This window comes from Camelus ferus, chromosome 17, assembly GCF_009834535.1.
Source record: "Camelus ferus isolate YT-003-E chromosome 17, BCGSAC_Cfer_1.0, whole genome shotgun sequence".
NCBI lineage: Eukaryota > Metazoa > Chordata > Mammalia > Artiodactyla > Camelidae > Camelus > Camelus ferus.
Genome location: NC_045712.1, coordinates 11,656,522 through 11,670,567, shown reverse-complemented (window position 1 = coordinate 11,670,567; position 14,046 = coordinate 11,656,522). Strand labels below are relative to the sequence as shown.

At 40.1% G+C, this 14,046-nt stretch overlaps 1 protein-coding gene across 2 annotated transcripts in view; it reads right to left on the bottom strand.

Annotated features, from left to right (window-relative positions):
• Window positions 1–14,046, bottom strand: part of SUCLG2 (succinate-CoA ligase GDP-forming subunit beta) — a 243,557-nt gene that overhangs the window by 9,176 nt on the left and 220,335 nt on the right. For both annotated transcript variants that reach the window (XM_032458113.1, XM_014565671.2), the window contains one exon: window positions 10,887–11,007. In XM_032458113.1, coding sequence (XP_032314004.1) covers window positions 10,887–11,007 — 121 coding nt within the window. The remainder of the gene's footprint in view (window positions 1–10,886; window positions 11,008–14,046) is intronic.

Here is a 14,046-nt window from a genome sequence, read left to right as displayed (position 1 = left end):
CACTGTCCCTGTGCCCTCACTCCTCCCGCATTATTCTTTCTAGTGACAATCAGATAGAAGACGTCCATCTTCTTGGTGACACATACATTTAGAAAGCTTATCACATCTTTCATGTCTTGTTATTGTACTGTTAGAAATGGAATAACTCATTGAGAATCAGAGGTAAACCCTTGCTGGGTCAGCGGCCATCAGTGTCTGGGACGACGGGAATCCTATACTGAGCACCCTGCAGGCAGCCAATGGGGTCCAGCCGTGTGGCCTCAGTCGAGTTGTGGACAAGAGCTCAGATGTAAATGAGAGCTAACATTTATTTACTGAGCCAGCACTCATTCTAGGTTATTTTAAAACTCAATCTGCTCCTTACAATAATCCTGTGAGACTGTTGTGTTTTTATTCCCATTTCACAGATTAGGAAGCTGAGGTTTAAACTTGGCCCTGTGGCTGACTAGCTGAGCAACCTGAGAAAGTTACCATAGTTGGATGAGAATCTTACTGAAATACTAGTACCCCTCACATTTTATACAAATTAAAGATGACAAAAGAGAACCTGTGGGGCTGTATCACGCCCACCTATTTGCCTCAATGATTTCTTCTCCCATGGTAAGAAAAAAACCGATGCCCAGGGTTTGAGTGTGACAGTCCCTCCTGTGATGATAGCAGGCAGTGGCAGGAAGCCGATGGCCAGGTTCTTTACAACCTGGTTTCAGTGAATGATGAGTTTGTGCTTATGATCACGCAAGCACATTTAGAATCAAGTCTAACATATCACTGTTGAAGGCTTAGGGTAAGTGCTTACACTCTTGCTTTCAACTATATGAACTCTCAGAAAAGCAACAGAGATATTAAGGTAAACCAAAGGTACAGGAGCCTTAATATTAAACAGTGGAATGAACCCCCTGGCAAGCAGAACACTTTACAGTTCTGTACCTGCTGGGCTGGGACCGCACTTTTAAAGAAACGTTCACATGCCTGAGCATCTGCATGTGGACCTCCCTTTCATGCCTTCCTTTAATCTACCTCATGGCTTTCAATCCATGTATATTCTAATTTACAGATGACTGCAGGAATTTCAAAGGTAGTTTTGGTGGTGTGAGACTTTCGTCTGCAATGCTGACTCTGGAACTTCACTGCTGCCTAAGAAGTGACATGACGGCATCACTGCACAGGTTCTGAACATACCCGAGAGGAAGGACGGAGTGGACGTCTTGCTAATATTTGCCTGAGAAGGAGTTATATTCTGAGAGCTTAATACTGCCTGCCAAATGCTTTGTTGGCTCTTAACAAGATCTTTCAGAGCTGAGGATGGGGGCAGATTCAGACACAGATACCCAGGGGAGCTTCCAGAATTTTAGGTCTTGATGCTGCCTCTTCTCTACACCAGGCTACAAACTGTCCCACTCTCTGTTTTGTAAAAGAAGATTTACTGTCGCACAACCGTGCCCATTCCTTCCCAAATCGTCTGTGCTGCTTCAGCATCATGATGGCAGTGCTGAGGTACTGCGACAAGCATACGTGGCCCACAAAGCCTAAAATCTGGCCACTTACAGAAAAAGTCCACAGACCTTTGTGCTATACAATCTAAATTTCTGGCCCTGTGGATGCAGAAGATAAAGAACCCAGTTTCATTTGGTGCTTCCCCAGCTTGGAGCCCCTGCTTCCTAATTCTGATACAGGGGCAGCTGTATTTCTAGGGAAGAAAGTTCCACCTATGCTCTCTTTGAATTAACAATGGCCAATACTTGGCTCAAGCGCCCTCACACTCTCTTTACCCACATCTGTGATGGACAACAAAGACCGCAGAACTCTTTTCTGCTGAGCTGGGATATGGCCTCAGAATCTTTCTTGGCACAGCACTGCAGGCAGCCACTACCAATAAATAGAAGGTGGCATAAGTGAAAGCTATTTGTTATCCCTATCCTAGAACATTCCATGACAATGTGAGCCTTTCTGCTTAGGTAGCTCTACCTCTGGGCAACCTCAAGGTGGCGCTCTCCAGGAGAGGCTTATTACCAGGGCATACCTCCTCATCTGTAAAATAGCACAATCTACCTGTGTCTCTTCCTTGATGGAAATGTGTTCTCTTTCTCTCTCTCTCTCTTTCTTTGATGGCTGATCAAATATGACTTTCAAATGTTACATAAGGAGACTGAGGCAGGTCACTCGGAAAATACTCAAGGGAGCAGGTGATGATATTGTGATGTGATAAGAAGGACTCAGGACATGCCAGTCCCCATACCTGCCACACTCCTTATTAGAGTGCCCCAAACCCAGCTTCTGCTGGGGAAAACAACTTCAGGCTTTTGATTTTGAAGGGAAGCCCACTTCGTAGACTGGGGCGGGCACCTGACCAAAAGGCAGTTGCCCCCTAAGGCAGACTAATAGCCTGTGATGTACATGAGGGGAGGGTTTCCTTCCACTCAGAGAGGCAGCCATCAGCATAACCCTCCTCCCTTCTTCTGTGACTGTCTCTGGCTGTGCAGGGGCAGTGGAGAGACTTATCTGACTGCAATGTCTGAAAGGAGGAAGCTGGCATGTGTACCCCAAGCCCTTCCTCTGCACTTCCCTTGGATGTGCTGCTCACAGGCAGCCCAGTTCACCCTCTGTCACTCAGGGCTCTGCCCTAGTGGAAGGTCTGCCCAGGTCCAGCAGTGGCCATAACTGGCTGTGCGGAGCTGCCTGGATCTGGGATTCAGAGTAAGAAAGCTGTCACTCTTGGTTCACAATAAGGTAGCTCCTTTAGCTTCTGTATCATTAATGAAGGTGATATTTTGGTTTCCTTAGTCTTTTTTCCTGCTTCGCAGCAGAATCAGAACTCAGATGAGGAAGAACCTACTGGGTCCCCTCAAAGACCCCTAGGACATGGCCTCGTTGGATTGGTGTGGACAGCAGGGGTGACGATTATTACATGGACTTAACAGACTGGCAACATGTAGGATCTGGACTTCGAGGGAACCCAGAGGGAGCAGACTGGCCTTAGCAAGGGGCTAAGGGAGTAGAGGCACAAAGAACAAGAAGGAGTAAGAAAGTCAGAGTAGGGGGCTTTCCAGGTACAATTCCATGAAAGCCTTACAATTAACCTCCTTTTGACTAAGGTAGTTGGAGAGTCTCAAGTCATTACATCCAAAAAGACCAAACAAAATAAAATACTGCATAATACAAAGGCCATCTTCCTCATCTTCCTTTAAGGGGCCCTAGTCCTGTAATTACAATGACTACTTAAGGTGTATTAGGCTTTTTCTTGTGTAAGGCAGTGCATGTCAGAAACGATATAAATTTCAGTTAGTCACATGAACTATCTAGGGGTAAAATGAAATCTCAAATCGTCAGATATAGTAAATTCTTTGTCTGAAACCTTAAGTGTTAGACAAAAAAAAGCTTTAACGAGCCTAATACTTTAGGTTAGGGCCTGAGAGACTTGGTCTAATGTTAAAGTGGCAAAGTTTACACATTCAGAAGAGTTTATCAATTTAGACAATGAGAGGATTGAAGGCTTGATGACAGAACAGGATTGTCTCTGATGTCTCATTTGGTTTAATTTGGTGATGATGACTAAGGAGGAGACACAGGGAAAAGGTGCTCGTAATTTAAAGGGAGGAGAGGTGATAGATGTCAAGGTGAAGTGAAATTGCTCCCAGTACGGAAGCACCCACAGGGGACAGTGAAGGAGGGAGGAGACGGAGTGGTGGGTCGACATCAGTGAGGCAGGAGCTAGGTGAGGGATAGGGTGTGCAGATAGTAGGGACCGGGAGAGTGGGAACAGAAGAACAATGAGAATCAAACAGGGAGAGGAAAAGAGATGTGCCCTGACAGAAAATGTCGAACCCACCTCCAGGAACCAAGTTCCCTATGACAGCAGCATCAGAACTGAAACATAGGGAGAAGAGAAGGTGGGCTCGGAGAGGCTGGGGTATAGGTGGGGACCAGGTCCATCGCCTCTTGCAAGGAAGCAGGGACTGAGAAAGGAAGAAAAGATGAAAGCTCAGCACAGAGCTTAGTTGGGAAATGTGCAAAGAGGTAAAGAGGCCAGGGTGTTATCAGACACAGAGCCAGATGCCAGTGCCACCACTCAGTGGGGGTCCCCTTAGTCTCTGCTGACTCACAGTGCAAGCTGCAAACCCAGGGCTCGAACATCCTGAATAAAAATTCTTCCAAGCTAGTGGGCCACAGTCAATCTGCCAAGGCTGACTTTTTGATGGGAGTCAGAGGAATAATCATGGCTCTCCTCTCTGGTTCTACCACCCCAGCATAACGGAAGGCTTGCAGAATGGACAGCTGCCAAGTAGATGGACACAGCTGAAAACTCTGGGGCTGTCTCTTAATGCTTGAGTGCTCAGGGTTGCTTTTCCCCTGAAGTAGACCAAAGCATCACGTAGTAATCTTCCTGGGTCCAGGCTAAGGACACTTGATTTGCATTCCTCTGACTGTGGCTCCCATCTGTCAGTATTTCAGGAAGCAAGGATAAGGAAGTGTCCACGGAGAAGAGATGCCTCATTATCAAGAAAGTAAAAGAAACTCAAGATAAACTTTCTGATTCTGAGATGTTTACGTTCTCAACAACTTTGGAGAGAGTTTAGGAAACATCAGAGAGATCAGAAAGGATAAGGACAGGGAACTGCTGCTTCTAAGACACTTGGCAAAAGAGGAGCAAAATGTCTGTTGCTGAAATGAACTTTTGGTATTGGGTGGAAAAATGAAATTGAGACAATTTGGCTGAGGGAAACAGATTCCAATTTACAAATCATCTAGACTCACTATTATTTCCTCATGAGCTTAACTTGGAATCATAATGAGCACCTGAGAAAGCAAATTCTTCTTCAGGCATATTTGAGATACAGAGGTTAGCTACAGATTGAAATGGGAGAGTAATAAGGAAAAATGAATTCTAAAAAAGAAAACTTCTCTTTAAGTTTTGACAGATTCTGATCCAGAACCATAAAACTACCCATATGAAATCCAAAGCTTTGGCTAAAACATGTTTGCACAATGAATACACTAAGTTGTAATAAATGTCTGAACATTTCTCAGCGGTATCACGGGTTGGGCTGAATTAATCATCTCGGTAATTTTTGTGCCAAATATGTACACATTTTAAAAAGGAAAGAAAAAATAAAACTCATTTCGGATTATTTGTTCTTTGATTATTTGCCAGAAACAACTGTCTACAAAAGCTGAACTCTCCCCAAAAATGTGCTTGTTCAATTTACCCAGGAGTCTTTTAAATAAAAATAATCCTGAGTCTCAGCTGGTAAATTCTATTCTGATAAGGCAAGTAAATACATGTAATTATAAAGTTACCATTTTCAAAGAGAAGAGTAATCCTTTCCTTATCCGCTGGTAAAACAGCTTGTAATTATTATACAGCTGAGAACATAGATTTGTCCACAAAATCCTACTAAATCAAGCATGATTTGATTGATTAAAACTTTCTACATTAGGACATATCTAATACATCATGTATGGCAACAGTCTTTAAAATGTGGGCCACAAATTGGTGAAACTTATGCCAAATGGCCACATTTCCAAATGGCCACATAACAACCAAGAGAGGCTATCTTCTTTATTTACAGGAAATAGATACTAAGCTAGTAGCAAGTTACATGATCAGGCTTTGAAATGTCTGTTATCTTCGTCATTAAAAATCACACATTTGTTCAGAATGCACAGCCATGTGTCAGAGTATTCAAAACTTAGAAAGCAGTTAATAAACATTAGTAATAATAATTATTTATTATTGTAATTCAGACTCCAGTAAGATTTTTCTACCACACTTAGTTTTTATGTGTCACTTGGCTTTTCACAGATGCTGGGATGGTGATCACCCCTTTCTCATCTCACTTTTACTAGCTAGACAGTGGTGTATGTCCTGGGACGGTGGACCAATTTTAATATTAATAGGAATAAAGGTAACTTTGAAGTTGATCAGCTAAAACGAGTACAGTGCTATATCAAGTTAAACAGAAACTATCAATAGAATTGTCCAGAATGTTCCTGCTTCTTTATACCACTTTGTCTTTCTCTGTCACCACAGAAAATGAGGAGTTTGCTCTATTTAGCAAAACAGAGGGACCCAAATCAGTTCTCTAAGGTGAGGTAAAATCTAACTGAATGCAGAGAGATTTGGGAGAGGAGCAGAATTTATGTTCTGACCCTGAGGAAAGCAAATGAAAAATTTAGATTGAGTCTAAGAGAAATCCTCAGAGGGCCCTGTAGTTAGCAACTTTTTTCCCTCCTCAGAAGTACTGACAACAAGATTTTCTGTGACAGGAGATTTTTGGTTTTGGCTGGCTTCTCATTTTAACTGAGCTGTGTTGCAGGTGAACAATATGCGATGCAGCAAGTCCAGAGAGTGGTTTACTGAGAGTCTTCAAACTGGGGGTGACTTATCCATTTGCCCATCATACCTCTCTCTGGATCATCCCTGTATTCCTCCATCTCTATCTCCACACAGATTCCATGTGATAGTACAGCTTCATCTCAAACTAAGGATAACTATACCCAATGCAATCCTCTCCCATTCTCTCTACCTAGTTTCCACTTCTGGCTTTCTCAAGTCCACCAACTATGCTATTGCTCTCCTGGTCACAGATTTAAAAACCTAGCTCCCCACTTTCTCTCATCTCTTTTTATATTTCTGCTCTTACTTCTACTCCACTCTTGCCTCTATGTGGCAAATCTGCCTTGATTTTGGAGTCTACCTAATAATGTAGATTCTGGCTACTAATTTGATTTCCCCACTCAATTCTTGTAGCTGTAACATGTTCCTGCAAAGCCATTACTTTCTCCAGGACAGATTTCTGATCTGTCCAGGTCCTGGCTTTCAGTCTTTGTCACTGTTATGATCTTAGTATTAACTCCCAAATATGACTTGCTCTGATGACTTGCTTCTGATCTTTTACTAAATTTCTTCCTACCTCTTTCCTTTCCAGAGATTCAAATCTTACTTATTTCCATATTCAACTTGGAAATTCTCCTTTTATAATATTTCTCTGCTAACTCACATCTCTAAATGTACTATAATTATAGCAGTCAATATCTAGTAAACTTAACAAAAAGGTATGCCAATGAAAGTGGGCTGAACTACAAGAGGCAAAGTTTAAGGGGGCATACTTTATAGAAGTCTGCATCACTTAGCATAAAGAGCATAGGCTTGGTTTGTATTTAGTTCCCTTTACAGGATTTTTATGGATAACACCATTTACAAATTTCTGTATTTTTAAAAATCTATCATCAGAGATAAGAGTAGAGGTAGAGCAGAACTGTTCATCATCCCCTGTATATTATGCAGGACCAACAGAATTTTGAGGTGGGTCTTATCATGATGTGGGGCTGCTTTTTTCTCCCATTAATCACATATAAGGATATTAGCAAGTGTCCCTGCTATTACCATGGGACTGTGAGTGCTGGTACCTATCTAAGGACATTTATCATGTCAGATGACAACTCCCACAGAAGGAAGAAAGAATACCAGTGAGTACTCCAGAAAAGTCAAAAGCTCTCCTGCTTTTTCTCTCCTAGGTGCTTATGAAAGGATAGGGGCTTTTAACATGAAAGAAGGGGAGTAGCAAAAAAAGGTCACCATGGATGTTTTTAGCCAACATAAATCTGGCGCCCAGTATCCTCTGTGAGCTCATCATCAATTCCACAAGCCAGGCTGGTGGTTATCTGGGATACCCTGATGGCTATTGCTTCTAAGACAGAAGCAGGTTCTATTAGGACAAACACTGGATAATATTTTATAGATATTAGCTTGTATTGTTAATTTTTTTCTTTTTATTTCCCCAGTTATCTAGTAACTGAGATCATTTCTTATATTTCTATGCATTCTCCTTAATGTCCAAAGCTCAGTGACTTATATATGGTATTTATCATATTAATTAATAAATTTAAAAAAAAACACAGGCATATACTTTGGAAGTGCTTTAACTTAAAAGATGCAAGTCTGATTGTCCAACAGATGTGGACATTTCAAAGCTTTTTCCTAGTAGCTCAGATAGACCTTTGATATATCCAATACTGATTATGAAGGGAGATAATCTTGGATGTGGTATTTTGCATATCTCACCATGTGTATCATCCAGATACACATGATAGGGATATGTAAAATGATAGGTTATTATTCCATAGTATTTCAGAATACTAAGTACAGTATAAAAATAAGTGCTCCATTTAATCTCTTGGGAAAAATTAAAAGTGGGGTAAATTTCTTTTCTAGGGATGCACTACCAGCTACTAATTATGGGTCCCTACAGACAACACACATATAGGGGAGGATCACTAGACAGAGTGAGTCCACCACAGCATGCACTAATTTCTGGTTCTTTCCAAGTGACAGACACTAGTATGATTTGCTATGGAAACCTGCTCCCCTTTAAGAACATAAGAAGAGCTGACAGTTAAAATCTGAGGGTCACTGGTGACTGTGACCCTGAAAACAGTTTGAGATCAACATTTTAATCAGAATTATGCCTACCCTGAGGAACCCACTAACTCCTTGATCAATTTTCTTTTCACCGCAGCCTAGCCATTTTCCTTTCACTGAAATTATTTTTAGTGGGATAAATTACAGTGCATCCACATTTTTAAGAACTTTTAATTCAATCATATGTTTGATTGTCCACATTAAGCTTTGCCAGCAGGAGACCCTGCTATTTCACTTTTCTTTTGTGATCATGACTTCTGTTAAACCCATAAAGTGAAGATCTAAGGGTGTGAGGTGGAGTCTCAGGGAGGTAGAGAGGAAGGAGACTGGCAGAGAGAAGGAAGAGACACAAAGAAAGAAGCAAACAGAGGAAAACACGCTCCAGCTGTTCCAGAGGCTTGACTTCAAAGGAAGATGGGGCTCTGTAATAGGTCAAATATGGCTGAACTTTGAGGAGAAAAGGTCTCTAGGGAATTACAGTACCAGGGTGGTAATGGGGGAAATTAAGCTGTCCCCAAAACGAAACTGCAGAAGTCTACCCAATGAGCTGCTTGCTTGCTGTAATCTGAACTCGTTGACCATGTGGACAGGATTTTTGTGTAATTCTCATAATAAAGTGTCTGTTTTCACTTCTCTACTACCATGGTTTTCAAAGTGTGGTTTACAGAACCCTGGGGGAGGTCCCTGATATAAAAACTATTTTAAAGTAGTAGTAGTAGTAGTAGTAGTAGTAGTAGTAGTAGTAGTAGTAGTAGTAGTAGTAGTAGTAGTAGTAGTAGTAGTAATGATAATGATGATGATGATGATGATGATAATAATAATAATAATAATAATAATAATAATAATAATAATAATACTCTGTTGACATCTGTCCTGATGAAGCAAAAGTAATGGTGGGTAAAACTGCATGGAATTAAGCAGCACCAAAGTATACTGGTTCATTTTATTTTTCACCACCTCATACTCACAAGGAAAAGTTGCCACTTTCAAGTAAGAATGTCCTTAATGAACAGTAAAGAAAAAAATTTAATTCTATTAAATTTCAACCCTTCAGTACACATCTTTTTAATACTCTGTGTGATCAAATGAGAAGTGTACTGAAAGCACTCTGCTGCACACTGAACTACGATGGCTGTTCTGAGGAAAAGCATGTATGTGATTTCTGAGCAGCAAGCTAAACCACTTACTTTTCCATGGAACACTGTCTTTTCTTGGAATAATAAAGAACATACTATGGTTGTTCAGATTTAGTTATTTGGCAGACATTTTCTCAAAAATGAGTGAAGTCTGTCACTTCAAGGAAAACAACTGACTGTTTTGTGGATGATGAGAAAATTTGTACTTTCAAGCAAAGATTAGCATTCCAGAAAACTTTCATCTACCACCTTGACAGCTTCCCAACAGTGAGAAGCTTTTCTGATAATGTTGTGATATTAGAAGATGTCAATTTTTTGATATTGTATATTGAAATGTGTTAACCTTCGGAAGACCTGCATAATCCAAAATTTTCCATATGATCAATGCATGATGTTATAAATCATGTATGTGCAAAATCCATTTAATGTGTGAAGCAGGCCAATGGATTTTAATACAATGGAGTACAAATTGAGATTCTATATTAAAACTAATCTTTGATAAAGAAACTATTACTTTTTAGGTTTTAGTGTAGTATCAAAGAATAATATTCAAAATTATATGAAATGATTATTAAAAACTGCTCCTTATTCCAGATACATAGCTCTATGAGGCCGGATTTTCTTCATATACTTCAACCAAAACAACATATTGCAACAGATCTGATGCAGAAGCAAATATTAAGCTAGATATGGAAGGGATCTGCAAAACCATAAAACAATGTTGCTATTCTTACCACAATCTAGAAAAGACAGAGTTATACTTCATAACATATATAGTATATATATTTACATATAAAATATATAATATAAAAATTAAAATTTTATTACAAAAATGAGTATTTAAAAAGTTCCAAGTATTTATTCCTATTTCCAAATTAATTTATTAAATAAATTAAATAAATTAATAAATACTGACATATATAACCCAAAATAAAAAAGAGCTCTCTGGTGTTTTCAATTTTAGTAAGTAAGGGAGTCCTCAGACCAAAAAGGTTGAGACCCACTGCTCTCTCATGATGAGTACTTCTTGGAGCAGCATTTCTCAGAGTGTTCTTCCCAGAATACTAATCTCATGAGATGAGTCATGATAAAAGGTCTCCACTCCGGAGTGTGTTTGGAAAATTGTTTGGAGACTCACAACATATGCCATTCTTAGAGAGCTGCAATCCATAGCAGAAGCTCAGAGAGGTACTGCTGCACTGCATTTATCTCATCTTATGTAATCCAGAGTTTCCTTATGTTGTCTCGAGAAGTTTGTGAGAGCAGAGCAGGCTAGTCACCTGAACTTGAAGGAGGGGCCGCTGGCACTGTGGAAATCTACTGTAACTTACCTTCCAGCCGGACCACCAGGGGCACCTTGAGTTCCAGCTCCCGGCAGGCTTTTGTGATTCCATTGGCAATGATGGCACAGTTGACGATTCCACCAAAAATATTGACCAGGATGGCTTCAACCTAAAATCCAAAAGAGGAAGGTGCCCATAAAAGTGCTGCAGTCAAGATTCCTTCAAATAACTGGCTAAAGAACAGAGACAAAATAAGACTCCCCCTTTTTTAAAACACAAAACATAAAGTATAAAACAAAAGGCCCAGAAAATGCTAAGAAAGTTAAAATTTTGCACTGAAATAATAAATATCAATATATAACTCTACTACTCTGCTGTATTAACCCAGATTATCCTATCAATCACTTCTCTGAACTCAAAATGAAATCAATTACTACACATTTATTACATACTGTTTTCTGCTTTGTCTTATAGAGTTGTCTGGAACTCTTCTTTTTGGAGTAGTGTCATCTAAAATTTCATGTACTTATGTTTCTCTCCATGGTTTATACTTGAATTTTCACTTGTCATGGTGCCTCATGTACTATTTAAAAACTGGTAACATTAATTATTTGTTGTTTTATATTAATAAGTAAAAATTCAAATTTTTCTACACCTCCTTAATACCTCATTGATATACTAGAGATATATTCTCAAAAGTCAGAGGTAGTTTAATTATCGTTGGTAACAACCTTTTTGATGAAAAAAGACCCCCAAATTAAAGAAATACAAGCTATTACCACAAGTAAGGATGTAAGAAAAGTCAAGCCACTGACTGGAAATTTTCAGAAATGGAATTTAAACCCATTCTGTTAACCAGTTTATACATATTCCAGATTCAAAGGCATGTGGGCCAAAAAAAAAAAATAAACTGTACTTGTCCTGATTTGATAAATAGGTATAAGAAAATCCTGTATAATTAACATGAAAAACGAGATAATGAAGAGAATTCATTATCTAGATTAATTGATAACACCCACAGATAATGGCTATTCATCAAGCTAGAGGCATCAAAATTCCAACAATGGAGTCACAATTAAATTATGCTACACTAATTGCAAAGCGTATATGTGTGTGCTGCATGCCATTTTTAAATCCCATTATTTCAGTATGCTAAATTAACTACACAAAAACATATGAGGAAAGAAGACCTTACATTTGTTTAGTACTTAACTGCTTTAAAAAGTGCCAGTACATGAACCCTCATTTTTTATTTTGACCCTTGCAATACGGTACAGTAAGTGCAGTGATGGTTAGCCTCTATAGTGGATAAAACCATTCAGAGAACTTACATTATGTGTACTAGTGCTACAAAGCTAACAGGGAGCAGTGGTGAAGCTCAACGTCAGCCTCTAGACTGCTTACTGATTCTTCCTTCATGCCAGCTGCTAGAGCTGGAACCTTGGGCAAGGGACATATCCCATCATGAATACGGTTTCTCCACCTACAAAATGGGAATAAGAGTACCTAGTCTATAAGGTTGTTGAAAGGCCTAAATAAGATAACGCATGTGAAATGCTTATCACATGCCTGTATTTATGCACGCATTTACTTCAACAAGCAAGGACGGAAGTGGGCAAGTTACCTAGACAGCAAGTACAAGTAGGAAAACTTTTCAATAGATTGTAGTTATGTTAAATTTGAATATAATAGAAACACAGACTTACTGAAGTTCAATAAAAAGGTAACGTCTTAAGAATAAAATAAATGAGCAATATTTTTCAAACCAATTAGAGATTGGGGCTACTCCCAGAAAAGAAATCTCCCATTACCATTCACAGCAGGCCTACTGGTAAGCAGAAGCTTGCTTTCTAATGACAGCTATTAAATGCTGTTAGCACCGAGGCCGGGTACAGCAGCAGTTTCCAAATAGCTGTTGGATGGAAAGAAGCTTGCCAGAACAATGGAAGAAAAAAAATTGCTCAAGAGCAGTAATGACTCCACAGGGTCCAAGACAGAAGCTCGGGAACAGCTGAGGCTCACTTGGTTTTTCTAGAAGAACTAAGCTTTTCAGTAAAGCGTACACTGGCCCCTGTGCACCTCTGCCATGGTCCAATCTGTACATTCTTTAAGGACACATTCAGATGTCAATGGTGAAGCTTTTCTGTGTCATCAAATTAGGGTGAGTTACTCTGTTTAATCCACCTGAAACAGTGTGACTGGTCTACAGAGTAGTCACATCACACACATCAAATGTACAAGAATTCATCCACGCAGGCAGGAGGGAGGCACAAGAGGGAAGATGCCCATGGCCCTGTGAACCAGCGCTGCTCAGGAGATGTATGCCCTGGAGTGAGTGTCAAATATGAGTTGTGAATCTGGAGTTGTCTCTTTTGGTATCAGTTTCCATAAGTCTTTCATGTCAGTATCTCATTGTGTTTAATGAGCATCTGACAAATAAAAACAGATACTCTTCATACAACAACTTGTACCTAAAAGTAAGCCAACCACTTCAACTGGTACTGAATCCAAGGAAAGGTCCTCTTATCCAATGGTGGAGGAATACTCGGCTTTGTCAGACGTGCTGAGAAAGGGACTGTTGTTCTCCTGTGTAGTATATTCACCTGTCACACTGCATCTCCATCCCCAAGATGCAACACCCCGGGTGGGTCACCTTTGTGCTCCTCTACAAGAGGATTACGTAGTTTTTCTATCAGCAGCTAGCACAATCCATGACATAGCATAATCACCTAATAAATAATGGTTTCAAGAGTGAATGAATTAAATTAATTTCAATAGATACTTAATGGCCATCTCCCTTGTACCAAGCACAGGGTTAAGTACTTGGGATATGGAGATGTATAAGATGTCATCACTGTCCTCAAGGAGTTCAAAGACTAGTTTGAGAATCAGACCAGTAAACTGGCAATTACAATCCTGGCTCCTTTGTCTCACAGGGCTAACATCAGGCACTACCAGCAGTGCAGGCTGCTAGGGTGGGAGAGGCCTTTTGGAGGCAGTGATGTTCCAGGTGACAAAGAGGAAGAAAGACCAGGAACTCAGGTAAAAAGAGGACAGCCAGAATGAAGACAAGGCTGTCACCTAACTTGGTTCATTCAGGGACCACAGGCTGAATGGGGAAGTAACGTGAGAAAACGCAGATGAGGTAAAGAGTGGCAGGCGCCAGAGGACAGGGATGGCCACTTGGCTCTTTGGCTTATCCCTTCCT